We start from the raw sequence: 26,470 nt of genomic DNA on the forward strand, positions 1-26,470 counted from the left end.
TTTGCATAATTTGTCAGACGCAAATTTGTCCAAATTGTACCGGTAAACTGTACATTCTTGAGGAATTTGCAAAAGCCACTACGCTGAATAAAATTTGCGACGTTCTGTTATGTTAAGAGATTAACGTAACGTGTACTGGTCGTTTACGGAGGTCGTTTTCATTTTTTTTTACGCGAGTAAGCTTTACGTTCCACCGAGTTGGTAATTTTAATGTGTTTTTTCAACGAGATTTATAAGCGAGGATGATTCCGTTGTACTGTACCAAACGAAAAGAAACACACCGAGGCCATAAATTCGCGTGTAATTGTGAATTTTGTAATCTATATTTCCATTAGGGAAAACATTTCAAGGAAAATAACTATATAAACTGTATTATACGTTTGTCTGGTGCTGCTCCTCTCTAACACGATTTTCTTGTCCCCTGTATTTGCGGTAGGTACATGCCTCTCTGAAAATAGTACAGCGTAAGAAGAAACGCAGAATATGTCTGTTGCGCGTCTTACGTTCGCGTAACCCTTCGTAACAGTACCCTCTCCTGTTCCCTCCTGTCCCTCTCGTGTCACTGACATGCAAAAAGACACCTTCGAGCAAGGTTACGGACAAAATTTGCACCGACTCGCATCATTTGTTTCCACGCTCTCCGATAAATGGCAGATAGTCCGAAAGCGTGTCGAAATTAATATTTCGCTCGTTTCCCGGCTGTTTCATCCCAAACGCGACAAAATATACATATTGCGAAACGAAAACACTGGTAAAATAAATTTACGTCGCGCGCGTTCTATAAAAATGTCCCGTTTCGCAAAAATATTTTCCGACTCGTTATCAATATTGAAATTGTACATACACGAAGCAACGTCGCGTTGCATCGTAAAAATCCGACCGTAGCGAAAATTGCATTCCTTTAAAGAGCGAAGCAACGTGGAAAAATATCTCCTAGATATCATAGAAAAATGTGGAAAATTTTGCTAAGATTATATTAAACGGGGAACATGCATCGGTAAAACTTTATTATACCAGCGAACGAATTCTGCTGTACTCCCGAACATTTCTTCTCAATTTCTAGACCGTAAAGTATCGCGTTATGGAATGAAATATGCATAGGCAGAAATTAAGGTGCGTCGGAGTTCTTCAGGCAACTCAACCTGAATTTCGTTTGTGTGCACGCAGCTCGCGCTGTTCGAAGCAATGTTTTCTTGCCGTTTTTCCACGGGTGACGCGAAAATCGAAAAGAGGCAACGAGAATACAGGAGAACGCACGCGAGAACCGCCTCGGAATTTTTTCTAAAGAACGCGTTAAATAAGAAAAAAACGTTGGAAAAAGTCAGTAGAATCGACGGGAAAACGAGCATTTCATTTTGCGCGAGATAACCTACCGATCCGACTACCCTTTCGCAAGCAGAACTTTTAAAGAAAGCTGCGTCTATAACGAGTACGTATACGTACGTTTATATTTACGAAAATTGCGTATTTCTAATTGAAACATGCCTCAACTTTTATTTTACAAGAATACATTTATGCTGACAGTTGTTTTTGCATGCACATGCCACGATAGAAGGAAACGACCGAACAATAACTCGAAAGACAAGGAGAAGCAAGAGAGGGAACCTCAAGAATAGAAGTTGAAACCCAAGAGGATTAACCCGGATACCGACCAGACACATCCATCGTTCGTTCTTATTCAAAATAAACCTTGGACCGGCTTAACATCGAACCGCGATCTATGCGAAAGAATTTACATACTCCCACTGATAAAGAAGGGTTACTCGATTGATTCTGTAACAACCCTGTAAATCAATCCAGTTGCATTCGTTTGACTTTTAGGTAATGTTTTAAGTGACTTGCGAGTAAATATGCCATAATAGTACGTCACGTTGACGTTAATACGGTTTTTGCACGAGCATGATCCCGTGATCCTATCTCGCGCAAAGTGACTGTGAAACTAACAAATCGATCCTGTTATGAGCGAATTTCCCAACTCCCCGTGTGTTTATCTTTCGTGACCGTTGCGAATGGGATACGCGATACTCGTAACAACAAACCCGCAGAGTTCGTAACCAGTCTACTATGTTGTAATTACATTTTAGTTCGTGTTTAGTTCTCGCGAAAGGCACAATTCGAAACCAAACTCTTACGCTGCGATAATTGTACCCCTTCGAGGACGACATTACACTCTTCTGATACAAGAATTTCGATGATTCTTGGAGCAACGATTTATCGCACGATTCGACAAAGGAAAAATTGCCCTGTACGTCTCATCGATCGGCAGGCATCGAACCAAGGCTTGGGAGTACGGATTTGTGACGCGGATATCGGTCGTTGTAGAAACACGTTCACCGAGAAGTACGTCGCGAAGCTTTCCAACTCCACGCTGATTAAAGCTACTTGCAGCTTTTTGGCGCAACCGAAGCAAAAGTGATAAAGCACGAAACCTTATGTCCCCGCTTAACTCTTCCACTCGACTTGTTCCGAAATTCTGTTTAACCTGCGTCCCAATTTCAGCTGTTTGCTTGCACCGTTAAGATGCCGATTCTATTATCAGCCCGTAATCTTGCGCGTATTTACGTTCCTATTTATAGTAATGATTCCCGCGGTGTTCTATTTCTGAGGCTATTTCGAAGAAAACCGAATTTAATTTTCTTAACGTTTTCAAAAAATAGACGTGTTTCCTGAAACAAGTTTGAATGCCCCCGAACATTTGATACACTTAAAAAACAACAAAACAAGTAAAACAAGTATTTATCGCGACGACTTTCATTAGCAATTACCATATTACCAATGGTCTAAGACATCCGAGACTGTATAAGATAGGAAAACTCTCTGAGAAATCACCTCTTGGCGATTCTATACCGTGTATTTCTCGATCACGCAAATGTATACTACACTCGTAGCGGTGGAACGATGAAAATAGCAATGATCGATTTCGACCTTATCTTACAATTTTATTGCGCATTGCATCCTCATCGAAGCCGTACAAGTATCGCATGAAGCGATACGTGAAAGACGAGAGGGCTGGTCGAGCTAAAAGCATCTAAAACGGTTCAAAAAGCCTCGGCAGAAATGCCGTACTTGATCGAATCAAGTTACGGATCACTTTTATCCCGCACTGATGCTGTAACGAAGAAAAAAAAGTCCTCTCAGAACTCTACAAAGGCCATCTCTTCCATTCTCTTCTCTTTCTCGTACATATAAAAGAATTTGTGGTATAACCAATTGGAATCATGAAACGCGAACCACTTTTACGTTAATCTCATTTCCACGAATTTTGAAAACTCGAGTCTCTAAACGCTGACGGTACAGCGCAGTAGAAATAATGTTCGAAAGTTATCGCGTACTGTATTATATCTATGCGTTTACACGTACAATGACTTATTGCTACGAAATGGTGTTACACTCGGCACTCTCGGGTTATTTCATCATCTCGAACGAGTTCAGAGACTTGGCTGTTAACGCATCGTAAACTTTTCAATTGGTCGTAGGACGAGATGTCAAAGTCCGCCAAGAGAGATAGGAAACGAAATAAAACTTTGGGAATACTCTGTGTTGGAGTTAAACCGAGACGAAATAATAGCAAGCCAGTCGACGCGAACGAGCCGTTACTTCGTACTGATTGCAATGAATCTCAAGTTCGTATAGCCAGATAAGGATAATTTCTACGAATTTATTATACATAGTATTATAAGGTGCAGCGAAAAGTTCGTTCCGCGTTCGATGTACGTTCAAAACCGAAACGTAGACCTACGCCGACGTTTTATTACCAACGCTTTCTACTTGAAAATGTCTAGATTGGATGGTACCGTTGGTATTCGAGGTTGGTATATCGATCCCCTGTATCTCCAAATCCCCTAATCTCTACTCTAGCGTAGTCTGCGAGCAAAACTGCCAGTCGAGACTACACAAACGCGACTAATCGCTCGATAATGAACGATCCGACGCAAACACGGTGGTCATCATCGACAAAACACGCGTTCGATCCCTTCTGAACGAATTACTGTCTCTCGGGCTTGATCCGAGATAGATCTTCGACGTCGGCGTCAGCGTCGACCCGATGGAAAATGAAACGGGTGGCGAACCCGGATCTATTAACAGATTGAAGCAGGCTAGGACTCACCGAACGAGATGAGGCCGCTGTTCAACATCGACAGTTTAATTTGACTGGGAATGGAGGCGAGGCTGTGACCGGGATTAAGATGACGCCTCCTAGGCGGTTTCTCTGGCGCCCTCGGCGCGCTTCTGCTTCTGTGATGATGATGGTGCTTCCTGTGAGAGTGAGAATGAGAACCGCCAGCGGTCGAAGTGGCTCCCGTGCGATCGGAACCGACGCTGCTCAAGCCGAGGACCCCGCCGCCGGTTGATTGCGTCCTCAGCGACGACATTTTCTGAAAACAAAATGCAAACCACTGCTGATAACACGAATTCGAATTTATCGTGGATAAAGAACTAATCTCAAACGGATTAAACGGATATCCGTTTTAGCGATCGTACTTTTCAATTAACAGAGTTTCCAGTCTGTCGCGTCCTTTGACATCGAATGTTATTGTCGTGATAACTTTCAAATGTATAACGATAATAAAATATACGAAATGTAGATACATGTACAGCTCTACGCGCTAGTTAGCAATTATCGACTGAACTTTGAGTATATCTCGCGAAATTTTGTACGCTAAACGCGCGAGAAAGCTGGAAACGAAATTAATTATACGAGAGCAAAGTTGGAATACGTTATTTAAGGAATAATTATAAGCGGCAGCGTACCGTCAACTACACGGCAAACTACTGTATCGAACACAACGTGGACTATACGTCGCAAACCGGTGCAAATGTTCCAAACATGCCCACGGTTAACTAAGTCGACAAATAATTCTAATGGGTTCGTTCGAGTAACTCTCGTCGTAGCAACGACGCGCTTCGTGAATGCGCGGATACATTAGCCGTACAACGCTACCGTCGTGTACATCAGGCAAAAAGTTGAGTTCTCGGTCGCGGATACGTTTCTGGAATAAACATTCTCTTGTATTTTCTAATCGGCCGCGGCCGACATCGCCCGCGCCAGTCCTATCTAAACTTGGCGTCGTCGATCGTCCAATACTCGACTCGTCCCTGCTTACTTAACGTTTACCGTTGGTTCGTATAATTCTCAACCAGATATATGTATATATTAAAGTCGAGTAAAAAGATGGGATAATTTTTAATCCAGCAAACTTTCCCGCTCGATTTCCAGGGATCCTAAAGATCGACGATCATCTCTTTCGACCGACTACGCGAGCTGTGTCCGAGCCGCACACAAACTGGCAGAGGAGAGAGACGAAGGTTCGGCCAATTGGCAAACGAAACTGTAGGGAAGTAACTTTTCACGCGTGCGTCGTACGGTTCCTTGGACTCGGGATAGTAACGGTTTAGAGTTTATCAGACGAATCGGACTCGTGATCCGAACGTGACTTCCTCGCCATTTTGGAGATTTACAATTTTGCATTACGCGGATGAGAGGGTGGCCACGTAACCACGTATTTCCTAGTCCTTGCACGAATAATAATGTAACACTCGCATCGAAACTCGAAGGATTTGGAATTTTCGTCTACTTCTCGCGAGAACGTCAGACCTTCGCAAGTATACCGCTCTACGGTCGGATCAGGTTCAAAACGAATTTTGTAAAAAGGAAAGACTCGAATATCACGGTGACGGTAAATAAGAAAAATTCTGGACGCAGGTTTCAAAGTGAACCGAAAGATACATTGTGACGCATGTGGTATTATATTTAGCGTACTAATACAGATTTACCTGTACTTTGTCGCACCCTCACCCAAGAATATCGCTAGAATAGTTATGTAACGGGATGAGTCAAGAACCATGACAATATACTCCTAACATACGAAAAAGCCAGACTTAATCCAGTTCCTTTATTTAGATAGTTTATTTCGTCTTGTAGATAACACTTGGTTCCGCGCGAAATGTTCCATTCCAGCCACGTAACTAGAAACAGACGCCCGCGTCGCGGCGCGCCGCGGCGTCCCGTATATGGCCAGCAGAGTACAGACCGGCTGGTTCAGACGCGCGACATTTATTTCGCTAACAAATAACTCTCGTTACGAGCATCGTCGAGAGACGAATTGTACATTTACACGTGCTGCTCGTCTCGCACGTCGGCGAGTATAAAATTAATTTCAATTAAGGGACGAACTTTGTAAAGTGAAATTTAATTTAAAGAGGATACTTTTAAGAACTCTGTCGTATATATCGCTGCTGCTCATAACGCTAGTCGAGAGGGTCCACAAAATGTTATAAATTTGTGCGATGCACACCGAAGCTTTGTTGGAAATTCGTCGACTTCGCAGCAAGTTAAAGATCTCAAGGTTTCCGGGTCGAGAGCTGCGTGCGGGGTTATTTTTAAATGTTTTGTAAGTCGTGTTCGGGCTTCGACGCTACCGAAGGTCGGTTATTGACCACCGTTGTCGATCTTTCAATTCTTCTTCATGGTTTTCAAATTCCGACCCACAAGAGGCCTTTGCATAATTGATATCAACCTTATCATGGTATTGTTATTGATGATTCTCGAACAACGCTTTTTTCGGTTTGTAATAATTCGAATCTGCTCAAAACTTAATTATCCCGTTCCGACTGCAAAAATGTATGCTTAACCCGAGGCGCCTAATTAACAAGTACTCCGATTAAGTCTTAATTAAAAATCAGTCGGTAACCCGAGTATCCGTTGAAATTAAACATCTCGCTAATTGTCTTTAAATAGAAAGAAGCGCCACGAGGACGATTTACTTCCGCAAACAAAACCCGTCCGCGCTCGCTGAGAAACACTGTGCACGCAATTAAATGAATTCTCCGCAATTCCATCGGCGAAACGCGATACGGGAACCAATACAAAGAAATTTACCAATTCCCGGAGTTTCGCGCCTGTGGATGCGATTAATTCCCGCAAAATCGTTAAGGACCCACTAATTAATAAAACGAATTGCCCCGAATCACCGCAGGAGACTCGCACGTTTACCCAGATTTATCGCAGAAACGTTTAAGCCAGAGAATTACGATGTTCTCGGCGAGGTTGGTCTTAACGCGTGTCGACGGTGAATAGCCCTGGATTTACACGATCGTACGATCGTCGTGCGAGTACATAATCGAACCAACAGCTTCGAGTCTACTGATCTATGTAGGACAGCGATTGAAAATTGTGGTGTTTCAGGATCCACAAAATAGTGTAAATCAACATTGATAAACTTCCCATTAATTGAAATTTTTTGCTCGTGATTCAACAAAAACTACGTTTTTCTGTCTGTTTGAGGGAAACTATCCGATTTACGAAAATTAAGAATTAGACGAATTCATCAGCGGTCGTCGAATCCGGTTTACGAACATGAATACCGTCGTTCCACCTTTGCAATTCGTTTCCTTTTCCCCTTTTGGTTATAAATCCGACGATAATCTCCGAGCAGTGTTCCACAGGCGTTTCACTTTTTTACGCTGCTCTGCTCGTATTGTCTGTACTAACAGACTTAACGGCCTCTTAAAAAATAGTGTCAAGAGGTCTTCATTCTCTCGCTTTACGGCCGAGATATTCCTTCTGCGGTAAGAAGATTCTTCTATTAAGATTCGCCGCTGTATTTGAAAATATTTGTCGTCAAGCCACTCCGAGTCTCGCGATTTGCTACTTTTACATACGAAGGAGATACCTTCCAACTTTATTTTCACTCGTTTCTCTCTTGGATAATCATTTATCACCGTACTGCGTGTACATCATCGAATCGAGTTCGTAAATCGATACTTTTGCCCATTAATTGTCACGTTTTCGCAACAACACGTATCGCGAATTCGAACGACTGCGTTCAATCGTTATCGGTTCACGAAATATCCGTAAAATGATACAATATATGTAGACGATAAACGCGATAAAAGTAATTCAACTGTATTTGGTCTTGTCGAGTATCGCTTAATGTACCATTTTCGACATTTAATTCTGATCCACTTCGATAGAAACGCAACGATAACGAGCAATTCAAATTCAAAATAATTTACGAGGATGGTCCTTATTCGTTGCAGCGACGTATTTTCAGTTTATTTCAAAAATCAAAAAATATCTAACGCTTTCCGTCGCGTACTCGAATTTCACTCCCATGTTTCTAGTCGCATATTCTCCTCGCATTTCAGCTTGCCTATCGAATACCGCGGGCTGATACGAGTAAATAAACTGGTAAATTTATGATAGTAAATTTCCTCTTTCGCTGGTAAACATATCTATAAATTATCGGAGATCTCCCTCCAAAATGATAGGTGTTCGCGAAGCTCTCTCGAAACAAATATTGATTGACTCTCGTAAAAGTTTGACCCTCCTTGGGTCGCAGAGCTTATGATTTATACGTCGCGTCGTTCCGTGTTTATTGGCAATCGTCATTTGTATCGACATCGGGCTGGAAGGAAGCGTACTAAAGATTTAATGCAATAATAATGGGTTGAACATCGGTAAGAGGGAAATTGAAATTTCTTGAAGAATTCCACGTGTCCTTGACTATAATTCGACACAGAACACGGGGGAATCGCGAGAGTGGATATCGAAACGCATGGAAAACCGTAATGATGCATTTTTCTATGCATTTACTGTGCCGACTACACGAATATCGTAGGGAAAAATTTCACGAAGAATGTCATAGCGGTTACGATAGTCTACGCGCACAATATGCGAACTACTTTCTCCACGATGCTGCGTATGAAAAGAATTTAATTCGTACAAAAATATATTACCTGCTCGCGATAAATGTATGTTTTTATGTTATCCTTGTTTAGCCAACTCGATACTTTCGGTTTTCCAAGCGCCGAATTCTATTAAAAGTTAAGTCTTCCTTCGACGAGTTCTTAAAAATTTAACGTCGTAAACTGTACAAGTCTTGAAGGAAACTTCTTTAAGGAAGTTCGATCTACCGTTAAACGGGTACTTTCATCCTGTGACAGGGTATCGTCGATAATATCCATATGGCTTCTAAACGAATAATTTAACCGCGTGTACAGATGCATTACTGGAAGTAATAATACTTGTCTCTCGTTACTCACCGCTCGATAATCCTGCAAGTTTTCATTTGGATCGAGCGATTCGCGAATATCTCTCGTTAGTATAACTTTGTTAGAAACACGGCGGGAGATTAATAATATTGTAATGAACCGATGACCGAGGCACGGTGTGTGTAAACACGTATTCGGATGTGTAATGGTCGTTACATATACATGTGTACATACGCACGCATTGTGCGTACCGTTTACTATATCAACAAGCGGTGTAACAAGGACATATACGTACATACGTACCTACGCTATGAAACAACAATTCGAGGTATATAATGCGCGAAGAACGCGATACAATCGAAGGGTACTTTGTCTTGTATTTATCTCAATCGGCGAGCGATTACACCGTTTATCGAAAAGAGTACAAACGTATTCTTCGTCTTTAGACTAAGATGTCCTAATAAACGTTCGTTGGCAAACCGTCCCTTTTCGACACGCTACCACTTTAAGTTATTGCGCCGCTTCCGGTTGATTTCTAATTGTATCGCATACATTGTCCACGCGCCGCTACAATTCACGAAGAATTCGAGCAGTGAGACGATCAGGCGAGCTTGTTGATACGGTTTCTTGGCATTCGTTCCAATAGTTTGTATGTCTGCTTCGAAATTGCTAAACTTAGGTCAGCTATAACATAAAGTGCCTGTGTCTTAAGAAAATAGAAGGTTTGCGAAGTCTCGTTTCCGCGAACACTGCGTAGATAGAAGCAACGACTAGGTCCTAGCGACTAAGCATGGTATTTTAAAGTTAAAGCAAAATAAAAACGGCAAGCAATCGAATCTCAAGTTCGAGAGAGACTGACGCGCGTTTCTTGTATGCACAGGCGTCGTATGCCAGCACACTACTCCACGTGTATAAGTGTATAACGTGTCACATAAATACGTACGTATGTATCTACGCACGCGGATTCAAATACCGGTGATGCATGCGCGACGCCGACGCCGACGTCACGCCAACAACAGCGCGAACCGTAAGTGTCAAACTCTTCCCCGAGATATAAATACGCGATGGAGCCGATTGGCCGATTCGCGTGAAATCTCGATCGGTGTAGAGCGTAAAGATAAGATGGAAACTCACCTCGAACGAGATCCTGGTCAGAAGAACCAACACCTCGACCGGCAGGAACAGCTCGGAGCCTCTCGGCGCGCTTCTCCCGAAGAGACGAACGTGCACGCGTCAACAACGGGCAATTGACGCCTCGCGATATCCAGGTCGCGCGTCGAGGGTCGATCGATCGAAATCGGGGATAAACAGAGATCCCTCCCTCGTCCGTCGGAGAGGCAATCGAGCAGAGCGACCGGCACGCGACCAAACAACAAACCGTGTCCCGTTTCGTATATCCAGCGGTCAGCTTCCGGTTCCAACTTGACGGCTGCGTACCGATGTCATCGATCCACCCGTAAATCTCGCTCGATTTCGTTCGATCTCTGTCTCTGCGCGAGGATAGCCCGCGTATACGTACGTGCACGTATATACGCTTCTGTATACAATTATATACGTATATATAAACGTATAAATAAACGTGCGTATGCGCGTATATAGAGCGACGGGGTGTGTATGATACGGCGTAACCGAAAAGTACCGAGTACAAGGCAACTGATACGTTTCTCTCACCGAACGATTCCCTGAAATTCACCTAGCCACGTTTCTTTCACGAACAAGCTTTCACACACTCGCGCCCACGTACACTACCAGCACGACGACGACGGCGACGACGACGACAGCGAGCGACGACGACGCGACGACGACGGCGGCGGTACCGAATAACAACAACAACAACAACGACAACAACAATGACGACGACGACGACGTTGACGAGCGCGAGGTCGGTGAGAGACTGGACGACGCGCGAGTCGCGACGGACGAGTCACCGTCCACGATGAGTCGAGTCGCTCTGACGAGAGAGGATCCTAGGGCCGACAGGCTATCCGAGCGGGGGTAGTGGCGCCGGGGCCTCGCGGTGGGGGTGAACGCGAGAGAGAACGATGTTAGGCGGCGGCACGTCGCCCGCGAGAGGGGCGGGGAGGACGGCGTCGGCGTCGCTTCTTCGCCGAGGGCGTGGTCCTGGTCGCTCTTCGGCCGCTTTCTTAGCGAGTCTCGAAGCAGAGGTCGTACCCGAGACTACCGTGACCTCGAGCTTCACGTACCGATGTTTTTCCTTTCCATCGTAAACACTTATTTGTGTTTGTCAATTTCTCCGAAGAACATCGTAGGCCGAGTTTTTTTCTTTAAATTGATCGTTACGACAGATGTTTGTTTACGTCGTAATTTCCAAGGAGTTTCAACTCGATAGACATTGCTCGAGGCAAGTCGACTCCGTTTCTCAAATACTATTTCCTCGCGATTGTTGTAGAACCGTACATCGAACAATATCATTCTTCGCCCCTTCGAAAGCACGCTATTTTTAAGCTTCTGAAACGGAACTTGTTTCGCGGTCGGGCCGACTTTGAAAGGGAAGCGGTAATCGCGTTACATCGAGGTCTCGAGATAGAGAAGAAATACCGATGATACTCAAAGGTTCTCGTCTGTCGGAATTATTACCACTTCCCTTCGGAAAATCCCTACAGATAGAAATCGAGTGGTATTACTCGCGTTTCGGTTTACAGTGTCGCTACACGGAATTCTTGTGCGAAACACTTGAAAAACTCGATTGCAATTGCTTTCGAGCTTGAACTTGGTTTATTTAAATACATAACTGTCGCTTCAGTTATCGCACTGAATCCCGATACGTCGTAATACAATTATTTCCATTCTTAACATTACTTTGTCACGACTCCGTACATTACATTCGCATTAGTCTTGTCTTTGGTCCGCATTTGTTGGTGCCTACTGGCCTCCTCTAGCTCGGGTACCTCGGGGTTGCAAAGCCCGTACTGTAGCCACACAACCGACCATAGCGACAGCCCCTGAGGGTGCAATCGTTTTCAAAAGAAAATTTGCTTCCACGTTTCCGTTTAGCACTCCTATTGAAAACTTTGTGATTCGATCCTGACCATTTTAATTTGCACGTTGCATTATTAATATTATTTTTAATAACGATAAGTACAAACGCCCAACGGTCGCGTGAAGATTCACTCCGAGAATTGAAATAGTCGACACATCAATTTGCCACTTAACTTGATTTGCGTATCGACAAACAGTTGCACGGCGCGGCGTGCAACGCTGTGCAGTAGCTAACCATCGGATTTCCCAGACGGCCTGAAACAACCTGTGCCAAATACAGTTTAACACCGTTTGCATTCCAATGAGTAAGAAGCTCTCGAAATATTCCACGTTTTTCACGAGTTGCGTTTCCTTTTACGAAACGGCATTTGAAAATTTCGCGTTCTGCGAAAAAATTGATCCGACATAAATAATTTCACGATGGAACGGTCGTTTAAACATTTTGTTTTCCATCGCAAACAGAGCAACCATTCGATGGATTTGATCATATAATACTTTATACCCTTGGAATTCGTGATAACTGCGTTGAACGCCGCGTACAAGTTACCAGTATCAAAAAATTTGTCCAGGTCGACGCAACCATTGGGACACGTTTAATCTCATCTCGATCCGAGCCCATTCGAGTACCATTTTCACAGGAGCAAAAGCCGGGACCTTTTCGAAGCTCGATGTGTCCCCCCTTTTATTTGAAAATGATACATAAAAGAGTACGTTGTTTGAGTCCAATAACTTGAAATGGAGGGCAATAAAATTTGTGTCACAGAGGAAGCAGCGTCATCCAAGGGAAAAATAAAATTGACGAAATAGTGTAGAAAGAAGGGCGCGACAGGTCTCCGAAAACCCAGACAGACCTGACCCAATTGGACGAGTTGGGGCGCGAGGAACGTCGCAATAAAACGGTTAGGTGACATGCCTGACGGTCCACGTCGGGCAAGGTTAAACGACGACCCTCGAACTTATAAATAACCGCGAAACATTCCCTCTCGGAGCAACGCGCTAGCTCCTACACAGACCATCTCCTTCGAACGATCGACGTTGCTCAGATCTAATTGGAAAACGTTAATTGGGGTCAGCCGGTTCCCACTTGATCCGTAGTTTTCCAGGCTTTCGCCTAATCGAGTACACCGAGTCGAGAACAACCCTAGCGCGAGCATACGATCTGTGCAACGGAGAGAGGCTGATTCTCCGAGCAGGTCCTCTCCAAGATAGAAAGAAGCATCGCCTACCTTTTAGATATCGCGACAATACGTGAAATGAATTTCAAACACTTTGAATACGTGGAATGCTTATTATTACGTTTTAATCGACGTTAATATTCCACTAGCTTTCGTTTCGAAAATTCTATGTAGCCTATCGTGTATTTCTCTCTCATCGACGATAAGCGCTGCTTCTGATTCTCGAGGACGTAATTAAATTTCACGACGCTTGGTACGTGTAAATTTAATTAGCACCTCGCTAAGCCTTATTAAATTCGACATGCGGCTAAACTCTCGGCTCGACTAATCTAAAGTCATTGAAACGAAATAATGATCTGCGCCACTCTGTCGAGGCCAATTACAACGGCTCTATCGGCGCGATCTTGTAATTAAATTTTATTTCAGTTTCTCCCGTACACTTCTTGTATTTACTTTTCAGAAAGAAAACTAATCAATCTGAATATTTACTTCGAGTTTCTTTCGTAAGTTTCATTCCTGAAGAGAGACTATCGTTAAGAACGAAACACAAATAACGATGTAACGATAATAATCGATTAGTTAAATAAAAATAACATTAATAAAATGAAACGTCTTTCTATCTTCTACGATAACAGTTTGCACCGGGAAAGGACGATTGTAGGACGACCATAGGACATTCGAAAACACCGTCGTTCGTGTTACAAATGATTATATTTCACTTTATGTTACAAAAAGAATTTCTAATGCGGATAATGTCCCGTCAGTTGAATAACGTTTAACACCAGGCACCTACGGATGTGACCTGAAATCAACACGCCGGCGCCGTTTACACGTTCGCTTTCTCTTCCCATTGTAAATAAGTGTCGCTGAACATCTACTTACTTAATATCTACTATCGATAATCTACTTAACACGACTGACGCTCTCGTCTGATTCAGTAGGTATCTCGATAAACGTGCAAAGAACTTGCATGTCCGCTACGGTTGGTTTTCTATTTCATCGGTCGCTACGGTACAACTGTTTTACGAGTAGTTCAATTACGCTCGCCTACGAAGAAAATATACGTGGTTGCACGGAAATATAAATTGTCGTACTCGACTCGCCATACGTTTGAAAATTGATCGTGGCGTAATACTAATGTGCATTTACAGTATTTACAATGATTTTGGGTCCTCGAGGCTCAAGTACATTTCCTGGCTGAAAACAGCGAAATCTTCGAAACACCGTTCAACGAAGAAGACGAGACATATCGTTAACTCTTTGCCAGGGAATCTACCGAAGGTCTCGATGTCGTATTACTGACCGAACGAACGGATGAAATCTATAGAGCTACACCAATCTCGGTTTCAATAAACTGAGACTGAAATTTTAGAATGAAATTAGCATAGCGCAAAAATGGATGTTGACATTTATGGCTTCGAGGTAACAGTCTTCGACATTGAAAGACGTTCGCGATGAGATGGCGAAAGATGGAATATTGAGAACAATAGTCGCTATAAAGGGAAGCGTAATGAAGGGAACCGATCAAGTGTTGGGATATCTTTAATTTTCCGACTAAATGCAACATGGACCCTGTTAAAGTGCTAATCACGCGCAAACGTCATCGTCAAACGTCGGACGTTTCGCGCGACACATGTATCTCGGAGCGCACCATCGCACCGGTTAATTTTCCACGGTCAATTAATAATTCCAGCACAAGTGACGCAGTCGGTTAAATCGCTTATCCTACGCCATTACAGCTAGTCTTACTCGACACTCGAGCGTTTTTTACTCCTAACGTTCATGTAATACGTTCTAAGTTAAACGCACACCACTGCCAGAAACTCGATTAAAATTGGGACGCAATCATAGCTTTTACGGAAGCCTTGAGCAAATCTACCTGCCACAGTGTTCTCGATACTATTCTATGTCTATGGTATCCTCTGGTAGGTAGACTCCGAAGTTTTATTTCTTAATAATCCTTTTACTCGACTTTTGTTTTCTCTTCCTTTTGTATCGAATGGTTTCGATCGTACAAAATAGAACAAAATGATGATACGGTATGCCCAACCAACGTTATTCGGTGGATAATTTATTAATATTTTGTAAATCTACCTTTCTCCTGCAAAACTTTAACCAAACGTTTTGGTATCGACTCGTACAGTTTTTTTTAATAAATTTATGCGGACTACCATTTTGTCCCACGCTGTACCATTCTCGCGAATGTAAAAATATAACGGTACTTTTTTTCGATACGACGTTAAACAATACCGATCGCTTAGATAACTTTTCTCTTAACCGTATAAGCTCGATGAAGAATAGAGAGAAGGAAATGTGCAGCCTATTATTTTCTATCGGGCACAAGTTCGCGGCAAGCCGAATCGGTAAGTTATTTCTTTACCTTTCTAATGCTTCTAAATCTTATAATTGTTTAATGTTGGTGTTATTGTCAACTACGAAATATCTTATTATATTATATTATCGAATCGTGTAAATAATTTCCTCTTTCGATGATATTTATCTCGATTCTATCTAACGAGTGCTTCGAAACATTGAAACAATTTTTTTCAGCCGCAAACATTGTACACCATCTAAAGAAGCAAACAAGAAAGACTTATGGACGATAGGAGTTACAAGATCCAATTATCTTCTCCTTTGAAGTAACAATACGACCGATTTTTTTTCTCTCGAATAATACCATTTGTAAAAGAAAGGACAGATTCCACGGATTTTCTTTTCCGAGTCAATTTCAACGGAGTAACGTCTAAGAAGAGTGTCGACGATACATATTGTATAACACGAAGGAACTTTGCGAAGGACGTCACGTGTGCGAAGGATAGCACGATCCCTCGAAAGGACAGAATATCTTTGGCAGAAGTCATTCACAGCTTTGCGCTTTGGCGACTGAATTTCGTTCGTTTCATCTCGAGTTTAATTCGTAAAAATAATTGGAAAGAAAGATCGAAAACCCAATTATCTTCCGATATGGCATTGTACATATATTAAAAACGAAAAATTCGCGTTTACGTTGAAAACGAACGGTTTCAAGTCGCTGTGAACAGCGCGGACGGCAAAGGCAAAAGGTTGAGGACGAATTTCTTTACATCAAGGACGAAGTCAGAAGAGGAATACAACTAATGGCATCGAAGAGAGTAATCGAGAAACTAAAGAATTTCTTCATCTGTTCGTTCCTGGCAGTGGCGCGAGAGTTAGGGAAGGGACGGTGGTTTGAGACTGGCTCGGTTTATGGACACAAATTACAACCACCTGTGTCTATCGCTTTCAATCTAACCAAATAAACGTTTCAAGTACGGAAAAATCGAAATATTAGCAGAACTTTTCTTTCTTAACGTTCATCTTGGATACTCGACAGATTCCAATAGTAGCGAAACGTAGGAAATGAAGGATAAAACAAACATTTAATCTCCAACTTTTATTCCGATCATTTTCAACTAATATTGTATTAAAACTGAAATAAGGGAGAAGAAATCGTAAACGACCATTTCCGCTTCTGATTAGAATCATAGACACAGGTAATAGAATAACTATATGGTATAAATATAATAATAGCGACAACTAACCAATCAATTGACAGTTAATGAACGATCGATAAATTCTCTTTAGGTACTCATTTGGATTCCGCGATGAAGCCGACAGCAATATCGCAATAATCAATATACAATTGTAATATTGTTGACGATAATAATAAAGATAATAATACCAATAGTACTAATAACAAATTTGATTAAAGACGGTTCACGATAATCGTACATGGTTACATACAGCTGCAGGATACGCTTCGTATAAAAATTTCACCATAATTCAATCAAATAAATACTATTTTAATAGAAGCGTAAGTTCGCCAAACCTAAAATCTATATAATAAATGTTAATATTCCTTTAAACATTTGAATACAACAAATGTACAAATCCAAAATGAGTTGAGTTATTTAACAAAATAAAACAAAGCTGTAAAATATATCCTATCTACAAAAACGTATTATGCGAAACTGCATTCAAATATCCTGCATAACGTACCAAGCACATCATGCTTGAATTTTTAAGAAAATACACACACGCGCACTAGCACTCACTTCAGTAATCAAAATTCCAATTGATTAATAAGTATTAATGGATTTTCCAGACATTAGACGCGCATTAAATTTTTTTTCCTGTAATCCTTGTGTATCGGTACAATTGAACGTCGCACTACTGTTTTATGCTCTCTAATTTTCTTTTCGTTTACTCATCTTTAAAACATTCTGCCCTAACAGAACAAAATGAGAAAGAACTATACGCAGAGAGCAACAGTGAAATTAGTTTTATGCTAATAACAAATGTACAAATCAACAAACGTGTTGTATTTAAAGGACAGAGAGTGAATGTAGCGTGTATATTCACGAATGATATACAAATATACAGCTAATTCTGACTGCAATCCATAATTAATCCTGCGCTTGTTTCACATATAGCTGCACCAAATCTTACAAAAGGAGATCGATTAATATTATGCATTGGTCGATATCAAAACCGTAGCTGCTGGAGTAATCAAACGAATAGTTGAAATAAATATAAATAGATATATAAATTAATAACAACTAAAAATATAATAAATTTATGTTGAATACACGATTAGAATAATAAGAAGCTGCCAAAAGATCAATAAAATTGAATTAAAGCCTATTTAGGCCAAGTTCCATGATAAGACTATACAAAATTCTACCTCCCAGAAATAATTAAATTATAAAATACTATGTTATACTAACCTGCTAAAAGAGTAACAATGCCATATAGCAGAAACGTTGAAGAAATCACTTAAACGAAAAGTAAAAGGAATAGATGTAGACAGTGAAACATTATCGCAATTGAATTATGTTTATCTGAAAATCTACTCGAAAAATGGGTCCCTAATTCTGTTACTCTCCTACTCTGTACTCGTCAACTCTACACGTCTACGATGTCCCATTCTACTTTGATTATAAACGCTACTGCCGAGCACAATGATATTGTCTCTATGGTATGTAATGTAAAATTCTTTTTTTTTCTTGTTCGTCCATCTAAAAACAGTACATATTCATTTTATCATGCATTCCCATGAATACGAAAAATTTGCATCGATCTTATATAATTATTATAACCATTCGATTCAACCATGCAGAATGTTCTCTATGCGGTTACAACGATACTTAGCATCGTATTGGAACATGTAAATCTCACTACAAAGAAATATGACCTCTAAACTGTAGAAATAAACACATACACAGTTAACATATCTTCATTAAAAAGAAAGTGTAATCGATTAAAAATCAATTCATTGAATATCGATGAGCGTATTATTCACAAGAATTATTCGAGTAATCCATCTGTGAATATATCTTTGAGCACAGAACGTTTCGTTTTGATTCCGTGCCAATCGCTCGAAACAAAAATCTTACAACGAAAACGCATTTTATGCTTGTCTGGCATCTTTACTAATAACATTGGTAACAGAAAGCAGAGCTTCCTAAAAACCTCTACGATATGGAGCAACATCGATGCAAGAAAATGAACATTTCAAATCTTTCAAAACATTTTGCCCTGCATCAGTCAATGGAATAAAAAACTTCGCTTTCCAAAGAAGATCACGTCTGTCTTTTAGCTTACTACGAAACTGTTGTTATCTGTTCAAGTTTTGTAAAAATATGATCGTGACATAGTACAAGAACAGTCGTGTACACTTTCTATTCTATACAACGAAATACCTGGCGAAATATTTCAAACAAATATATGTAACGTTAAATTGTTTTTCGGGGAATACCCTTAAAAGCTTTTGGTACTCATATAATTTGACGATGAGCAGTAAAAAATTTAAAAGTTCAAAATCTTTGGTTTTCTCAAAATATCTTGCTCCACATCTTTATCATTTTCTAGAAGAAATCTCTGCCTAGATGAGGACGGTTCGTCTGTTGTGACAATCGCACTCTACCTCGTCCATTCGCACTGGCGGTATGTCTTCGAGTATTTCGTATCTCTCGATCAACCTCTAATTCTTCCAACTTCATTGTCAGACCAAGCTTCTGCTGCACTGCAAGCCGTAGGAGTTGATTCAACGTTTTCCTATCATCTTCCGCCGCCGCAAGCTGACGCTGGAGTTCATCAACCTGAGTTACGTATTCTTCGCAGCGTGCGGCAAACATTGCACGCAAACCTGAGGAGTGGGGTTAGCAAGTATTAACACCAGATACGAATAAACATGTAATATGAAAATTCGAGATACCTATTCGTTAAGTATAAATGAAAAACTAACAATTTACATGAAAAATCCATTTATAAATTAGTAGGTACCTTCGATGAATGCTTTTAATTTTGCGTTAGAATTTTATATACTTTAAGGGAATGTATTACTGGTAGTACATTGATTAGTGACAAAACAATATCGTTGATAGCAAACTCCTAATGCAACCGAAAAATCAATTGTAGCGCAACCCGTTAAAAGCAGTAAAATATACATGAATGCTGATAATAATTGTTAGTTTTACATTAGTATATTAGTGTAACGATGTTAGTAAAACAAAAATAGAAAAAAGAAAATAAATTAACTACATCTCATCAAATTGGTAGAAACTAATTATATCAAATAATAAGTTTAAAAAATATGTATAAACGGTGGCTCGAATATTTCAAGTATAAAGATATAACTTACTCGAGAATGTTGCAGCATTTTCTTTTAGCATCCTTAGCTCATGTCTTAGTTTCAACATGGTTTCGTTAACAATACTCTTTTCGTTTTCATATTTGCTCTTCAAATTTGTAAGTGCCACTTCTGCCGTGTTCTTATTCGACTTCAGCACTGTTCTCAAAGTTGCAATTTGTTCGCGTTTCGCTGATAATAAAGCCTTCAACCTAATCACTTGTTCCTGCAAGTCGGCTACTTCCGCCTTGTTCTCATTTACGGATCCTATAATTTGCAATGAGAATGAACGTGGAATATGTCATAAAGAAACGAAATAAGCAAAAACAAATTTTATCACAAATTGTTAAACTTACCCTCGCAAACGTTGCAAACGTTCGATTGTATCCCCTTGACTTTCGAAAGTTCGATTGTATGTTCTACAGCACTTCTCAAATGTTTTATTTGATCCATCGCCGTTTCTATATGCTTCGCAATTTCTTTTGCTTTACTCAAACTTTCTAAATCTTTAATCTGAATATCAGTTTTAAACGAAGTCCTACACCATTCTATTTTTCCGTTTTCTTCTTCCTTCTCAGGAACAATCTTTTCATGGTCGAGAACTACACGCGAAGGAATTTCTCCGTTAACCGTACAAACGTGATGATAAAGTTGAGCAAGCTCATCAGAAATATTCTGTAAGTCGTTCTGTGCAGAGTCGAGGAAACCACCAGCTTCCATTGCGAGTTTTGAAAGAGTAGCAATATCGGATTCGAGTTGTACACTTCTTTGTTCTGTATCTAGAAGCTGAAATGTAATAAATAATTTTTATCCTCGTGTCCATCTCATTTGTTATAAAGTTACTATGTTTGTCATTTATTGCATATTCATTGGAAGTTTGCATTTATCAGCATCAAAACTTTCATTTTAGAAACAGATTTCATATTTTAGGAAAACAATGCTTCACAGCTGAAGTAACTTTGCAAGACTGTACAGAATAATATACATATAAAATATCTGTTTGAACGTCGTGCAAACAGGCTCCGCGAGTCTGACTCATGCTACGTTAGATGCAAGTGAAACGAGTAGAAGGATAGTATCCACTGAGTTTTTGTTCCTAAGCACATTCTATTTTAAAGCCGCAGTGCATAGCGATCGAGATCCGTACATTTGTTTGAGCACTTGATAACATTCGTATAGACGACGATGTATCAACCCATTTGTGAAAACAATATGTTGGTACACGCGTAAGTCATAAATATTTTCACAAAGGAGTTTACGATTTAAGAAACGATAGTATGTTCGTCAGTAGCTGTAGCAATATGTATAGTTAAGAATTTGAAAATATCAAAAGCAATACAAGATGGGTTGTTAGGACACTAAAAAGCAATCTGTACGAATCATTAAAGGAGCCAAAAGACAAATTGTTATTAAATAATTGGTAAATACGTCAAAGGGACCACACGTTCCAACCTTTTCTCGAAGGCTCTTCTCTGACTCAGGGATCTGAAACGCCATAATTTCTATTCAAAGTCTAAATTTCGAATATTAATCGTTATTATGCCAGAGTCACAGTTTATTATATTCTCGATATCTCCACGTATTAAGCGATTGTCAGTGGAAACTTACTAAATTAAAGACTTACATTTTTGTTCTTCGTCATATTTGCCGCAATAATGCTGTTTATAAATTTATGAAATGTAAAGTTTTATATAAAAATAAACAAATATTTACATACCTTATTTCTAAGATTTGTTAATTCTGTTCGCAATTGTTGCGTCGAGTCGGATATGGTTAAACCATTTTCTAATTCGGCTAAATCCTTTTGAAGTTGATTCACTTCACGCGCTGACATACTACTCCATTGACGATATTGCATGATGGCCTAGAATAAAACATAAATGTAAATTTATGTATTGTACATATCTCTTCCATTAGAAATATTGTTTATAACATACTTGATTTAACTTATCCAATGTTGTTTCATCTGTTTGTTTTTCAGGCAACTTGGAGTGAAGGTGGTGTAACGATTGTACGTGAGCTGCTAATTGCACTATGCGCGCAACAAAAGATTGTAATTCATTCTGACTTTTCTCAACGGCATATTGCGATTCCCGTAAATTTTGTGTAAGATGAGTCTTCTCAGATTCTGCAAGCTCTAACTGTTTTTCTAATTTCTTCAGTTCGTTTAAGTGGATTTCAGAGAACAAATCAACCTGTTTGTCAGTGGCGGAAGTACCCGGTTCTTGAGTTTTTAAATCTGCTTCGATTCTACGTAATGCGGGAGAATCATCTTCCCCGTCGCTGCATATCGTTTGGTCTTCCGTAATTCCTCTAATCGAAAGTGCAAGATTACTAAGATTATAAATCGACTCGCTATTAATTCTTTGATCTAATTCCTTTTTAAGTGCATATTTTGCTTCGCGTTCAGCTTGTAAAGATTCGAGTGCTTCTTCCATTTGCTTCTCTGCAATCTTTTTTAAATTTGTTAATTCTTCAACTTGACTATTTAGAAGTTCCACTTCTTCGTTTAGTCTTCTTATTTCATGTTTGGCACCTTCAAATTCCACTTGACTGGATCGTAAACCAGATACCTGTTTTTGCAACGAAATGTTTTCATCTTCCAATTCTGAATAATCTTGAAGAAGTCTGGCTTCCCGAAATCTACATTCACGTAACATAGTACGTAAAGATTTTCTGTCAGTTTCTGCTTGTTGATGATCTTTCCCAACTTCTTCTCTTTCCTGGAGCGCATGATCACGCTCTGCTTGCACACGTTCCAGTTCGTGACGTAACTAAATAAGACATTATCAAATGAGGATACACATACGCTAAAAAATTATCATTTTCTCATGTTTCACTAAAAATAAAACACATACTTGCTTAGTTTCATTTTCTAATTCGATAATTTCCGTTTGAAGAGATGTTTCCCGTGCTGCACTCTCATGAAGGAGACTCTCCTCTTGCTCTATACCACTTTTTGTTGTCAGTTTTGTAGTTGTCTGAAACTTTGCTAAAGCCTATTGAAAAAAAAAAAACTGTTTTACATATTCTTCCTTACTTTATGTTAACGAATACTTTGTTGACTTTACATGTTCTATTATGTTATCGGAGCACAATGTAATTATGGTAATAAATACATACCTGTTCGTGATAAGAATATTTCGTGACTCTTAACACTTCAAAGTAAAATCAACATTTGAGAAGAAACTTCTCGGAAGCTGATAATGAAAAAATTCACAAGCATCGAAATATGTAAAGTAAATCGAACTAACCTCCTGTGTGATTTCCAGTTCATGTTTCGTATTTTCGTACAGGGCCTCGAGATCGTTGCATCTTTGTTGTAAAGCGGACTTTTCCTCAAGCAAAGCAAGACCATATTTAGCGGATTGTACCTTTTCCGTAGAAGCTAAATCTAATTCTCGTGAAAGTCTCTCGATCTCGATACGGAGGTCTTCTATCGTAACACTGTCCGTCGTGGCCATTGCTGTCCAATATCACTTCACTCCTTTCCCCGTCGAATGTTTCCTCGTCGTTACCGCAAATATATCGGAACATCGGCAACCGTAATATGTTTTGAATGCAAAGACATCATACGAAAATTCGTAACGCGATTTTCTCAGCGTTTCCACTTGCCAAAGCCTTACATTTTTCGAGAATTCACGACCGTTTGACAGACGTGAAATAAAGCTGAGAGTGCACGACTGGCACGAACGAGTAAAATCAGACACGACGAACCGGATGGATACATCATACATCATACATCTTTCACATATTCCGTGTTCCTAGTTTCGTTCCACAATTCCACCGTTCCGTTCTCATACGAATACAGACAGGACTGAAACTTTTATACGTAAACTTCCTAAAAATAGAAAACATGCTTATTTTCGCTCTCTGAAAATTATTATTTATAATATCTAACACAAATTAATCATCCAAAAATCCAATAAATATTGTTAGTTCGTTTAGGTGGTTCAAATTTTTGTCACTAAAACCGATAACCATCTAGCGGTGAATAGATCGAACCAATCTTAAACTTACAGCTGGCGCCATCAATAGTAAAAGTAAAACGCCTAAATTTAAATTTATAGCGACATAGTTTTCAGTCTTAGAGGTAATAAAAAAAAAAACACAAACAGTACACACATAAATTTATTTAACATATAAAAGTAAAAAAATATTTGTAGATCATTAGTAGTTCACTATATTGCTCTTTTCTCCTTTAAGAACTGTTGGTACATTTAGTCTTCGCTATCTAAAATAATTAATTTTTATGCTAAATCTTTATTCTTATGAATGAACATCTTATCACTGATGAAATTTACCTGAATAAGCACTTTCAAATGTATTACGACTATAATTAAAGTATAGATTAGGATGATCGAAAGTACTATGTGTAATACAGTTGTGAGTGATCTCAAAGTATTTCTTACATGCTTCAAGATAATATCCTCCTCGTGAGAGTTGTATTACTGATTCTCTATCTGCAATGTTTAAAATTTCTTCGTATGTTCTCCCATAAGAAAAAACATTAACGTGTTTACCTGACGAAATTAATCCACTTTTGTGCAGTGTATTCTTAAGTACATCAGGTGACATACACTTGAATGGACAGCCATGCTTATCTCGAACCCCGATAGATGAATTCTGTATTTTAATACAGTGAAAAGGTTCGTAATTCGCTCGTTTTCCTTCTTGTCCATATAGATGCCGTACATTGTACCTATACTTTTTTCGAAAAGTATTTTCGTCGATTTTTTTCGTAAATTCATTTTTCATAAATTCTAATGCATCATTCAAACTCAGTCCTATTCCTTTAAGGAATAGGATATACTGAACTCTACCACCATTTGTAAGGTGATGATTTTCTTTCAATGCTTCATGAAGAACTCTCATGCACAATGGGTAAGATGTTGTTGACAACTAAAGAAAAAAAGTAGTAAATTAAAACAAGTATTGAATATTTAAAAAATTATTAAAAACTGAAACATACCTCATCTAGTTCACCAATAGATACTTGTCTGAGGTTATTACTCTCAAAGTTTCTAATACTAATACAACTTGAAAGTACACTAAAAATTTTCGATAATCTTTCATCACCATAAACATTTGCTACAACCTCTCGTGAATACTAAGATAATATATAAATTCTAGAAATATAATGTTTTTTTTAGAATTATCTAGTCCTTTATTATTATTCTATACTCACTGCAAATCCCTCATTTAATTTCTTTTTAAATTCTGGAATAATGAGCCAAGGCATTTTTGTTTCTGGTACATAAGCCATGCCATCCTTTAAAAATATTTTTCGTTTCTTGACTGCATTTATTACTCTAGTAAAATGTACTTTATAAACATTTATGTTGTCAGTATGTTCAGTGTCATAAGATATTTTTACATCTTCAATGATATTTTCTTTTTCTTCTTCCGAGATCTAGAAACAAAAGCTTGTTAACAAATAGGTATAGCATATATGTTTCATCAGGCATACAGGTTCTGTTATCAACATGTATAATTTTATGTTGATATCTTTATATAAGTATACTAACAGCATCGTATTGCAATCCATTAGTGCAAATAAATGCTTTTATGTTATCTTTATCCAACAAAGACAACCTCCACCTGAACAATTTTAACTCTTGTCTCAAGAACCATAATCTCTTTTCATGTTCAAAGGAGAATGCAGACCTTAATATTAAGTGTGATATGCAATCATTTCTTCTTAAATACTGTTCTGTCTCTCCCTCAGACTTAAAGTTATGCAGGCACACAAGTTTTTCAAAATTATGAAGCTCGTTATTTATCAATTGTTCAATCAATATAGCTGCATAATCTTTGGATGCTTTTATTTTATTTTGATTTGATATCTTCTCTACTAATTTCAAAACTACACAAGAAGATAAATAACATAGAAATAATCATCTTACTTTTAATATTGTAGACTATGTTTTTTATTTTCTGCAACTTGTACTAAAATTTAACTATTGTATACAATACAACAACAAAATTAATTACCGTTTAGTCTATCAACACACCACTGCTGTAATTCTTGTAATTTAATCTCTCCAGATGGTAGTACAGAGTACATTTGTAAATTGTGTGGAAATACATGTTCGGAAACCTTGGGTGCAATCTCAATATTAAGATGACGTCTAATTGGTGTACGTGCCATATTTATTAAAAAGAAATCTAGAAGATATGCATTGTAAAAGAAGTATCTTTACATGAGAAATCGACGACCTGAGTTCATGTGAAATTTCAAGATGGATTTGTTGCTAAAGACCATTATATAGAAATTGTGCTTCCAATTACTTGAAGAATGGTTTATATTAATTTTCTAAGTTATAATATCATTTGTAATATATTTATAAATCAAAAAGTTTTGTACATTTTGCAATTTGAGGCTTCCTTACGCGATATAATCAGTTAAAGTTTCCTGTTGACTCTCGACACGTGCTATTTATATCTCACAAGGGGAGAATATATATATATATGTAGTTGATTACATAGTCACCGATTTTAAGGGGCTTCTAAATACGAAATCTCTATGTGCCTAACACTTTGTTCGACAAATCTTTATAAATTTGTTTTATACAGATTCCAACTTTTTTTTCATAAATCATTGCTTTGTAGATTGTTAATCCAAAAATTACAATATACAATATTATGCATA

At 39.0% G+C, this 26,470-nt stretch overlaps 3 protein-coding genes across 7 annotated transcripts in view; all 3 read right to left on the reverse strand.

The window, feature by feature from the left end:
- LOC128874062 (receptor-type tyrosine-protein phosphatase kappa) overlaps window positions 1-10,919 on the reverse strand; it is a 42,897-nt gene extending 31,978 nt beyond the window's left edge. Inside the window, exons 1-2 of the mRNA XM_054118330.1 lie at window positions 10,129-10,919; window positions 4,109-4,376 (exon numbers count right to left, since the gene is read on the reverse strand). Coding sequence (XP_053974305.1) covers window positions 4,109-4,373 — 265 coding nt within the window. The 5' untranslated portion in view covers window positions 4,374-4,376; window positions 10,129-10,919. The remainder of the gene's footprint in view (window positions 1-4,108; window positions 4,377-10,128) is intronic.
- Window positions 10,920-13,861: 2,942 nt separating this feature from the next.
- On the reverse strand, window positions 13,862-23,597 carry LOC128874061 (protein bicaudal D). 3 transcript variants are annotated; one of them, XM_054118326.1, is made up of 8 exons: window positions 23,073-23,597; window positions 22,677-22,817; window positions 21,756-22,592; window positions 21,536-21,682; window positions 21,247-21,303; window positions 20,175-20,604; window positions 19,831-20,085; window positions 13,862-19,335 (listed from the first exon to the last, which is right to left on the reverse strand). In XM_054118326.1, the coding sequence occupies exons 1-8, from the start codon at window positions 23,280-23,282 to the stop codon at window positions 19,055-19,057; spliced, it is 2,358 nt and encodes a 785-aa protein (XP_053974301.1). In that variant the 5' UTR covers window positions 23,283-23,597; the 3' UTR covers window positions 13,862-19,054. The 3 variants fall into 3 exon arrangements, with proteins under 3 accessions (XP_053974301.1, XP_053974302.1, XP_053974303.1); XM_054118327.1 differs by having other exon boundaries at window positions 21,271-21,303; window positions 23,073-23,596; XM_054118328.1 differs by lacking the exon at window positions 21,247-21,303 and having other exon boundaries at window positions 23,073-23,590.
- Window positions 23,598-23,931: 334 nt separating this feature from the next.
- LOC128874063 (DNA primase large subunit-like) lies at window positions 23,932-26,340 on the reverse strand. 3 transcript variants are annotated; one of them, XM_054118332.1, is made up of 8 exons: window positions 26,211-26,340; window positions 25,813-25,986; window positions 25,347-25,684; window positions 25,007-25,231; window positions 24,791-24,928; window positions 24,342-24,720; window positions 24,123-24,281; window positions 23,932-24,052 (listed from the first exon to the last, which is right to left on the reverse strand). In XM_054118332.1, exons 2-8 carry the CDS (start codon window positions 25,967-25,969, stop codon window positions 24,039-24,041), a joined length of 1,410 nt encoding a protein of 469 aa, XP_053974307.1. In that variant the 5' UTR covers window positions 25,970-25,986; window positions 26,211-26,340; the 3' UTR covers window positions 23,932-24,038. The 3 variants fall into 3 exon arrangements, with proteins under 3 accessions (XP_053974307.1, XP_053974306.1, XP_053974308.1); XM_054118331.1 differs by having other exon boundaries at window positions 26,186-26,283; XM_054118333.1 differs by having other exon boundaries at window positions 24,123-24,151; window positions 24,231-24,281; window positions 25,813-26,265.
- Between the last annotated feature and the right edge of the window lie 130 nt (window positions 26,341-26,470).

Source organism: Hylaeus volcanicus, chromosome 3 (genome assembly GCF_026283585.1).
Source record: "Hylaeus volcanicus isolate JK05 chromosome 3, UHH_iyHylVolc1.0_haploid, whole genome shotgun sequence".
In the NCBI taxonomy this organism is placed as follows: Eukaryota; Metazoa; Arthropoda; class Insecta; order Hymenoptera; family Colletidae; genus Hylaeus; species Hylaeus volcanicus.

Coding starts and splice junctions, on each gene's coding strand:
- LOC128874063 (XM_054118332.1), bottom strand. CDS start 25,969: ATGGCACGTACACCAATTAGACGTCATCTTAATATTGAGATTGCACCC. Junction 24,929..25,006: donor AATTAAATGAGGGATTTGCA/GTGAGTATAGAA, acceptor ATATTATCTTAG/TATTCACGAGAGGTTGTAGC. Junction 24,721..24,790: donor CTATTGGTGAACTAGATGAG/GTATGTTTCAGT, acceptor TTTTTTCTTTAG/TTGTCAACAACATCTTACCC.
- LOC128874061 (XM_054118326.1), bottom strand. CDS start 23,282: ATGGCCACGACGGACAGTGTTACGATAGAAGACCTCCGTATCGAGATC. Junction 22,818..23,072: donor AACTGGAAATCACACAGGAG/GTTAGTTCGATT, acceptor TTTTTTCAATAG/GCTTTAGCAAAGTTTCAGAC. Junction 22,593..22,676: donor TAGAAAATGAAACTAAGCAA/GTATGTGTTTTA, acceptor TGTCTTATTTAG/TTACGTCACGAACTGGAACG.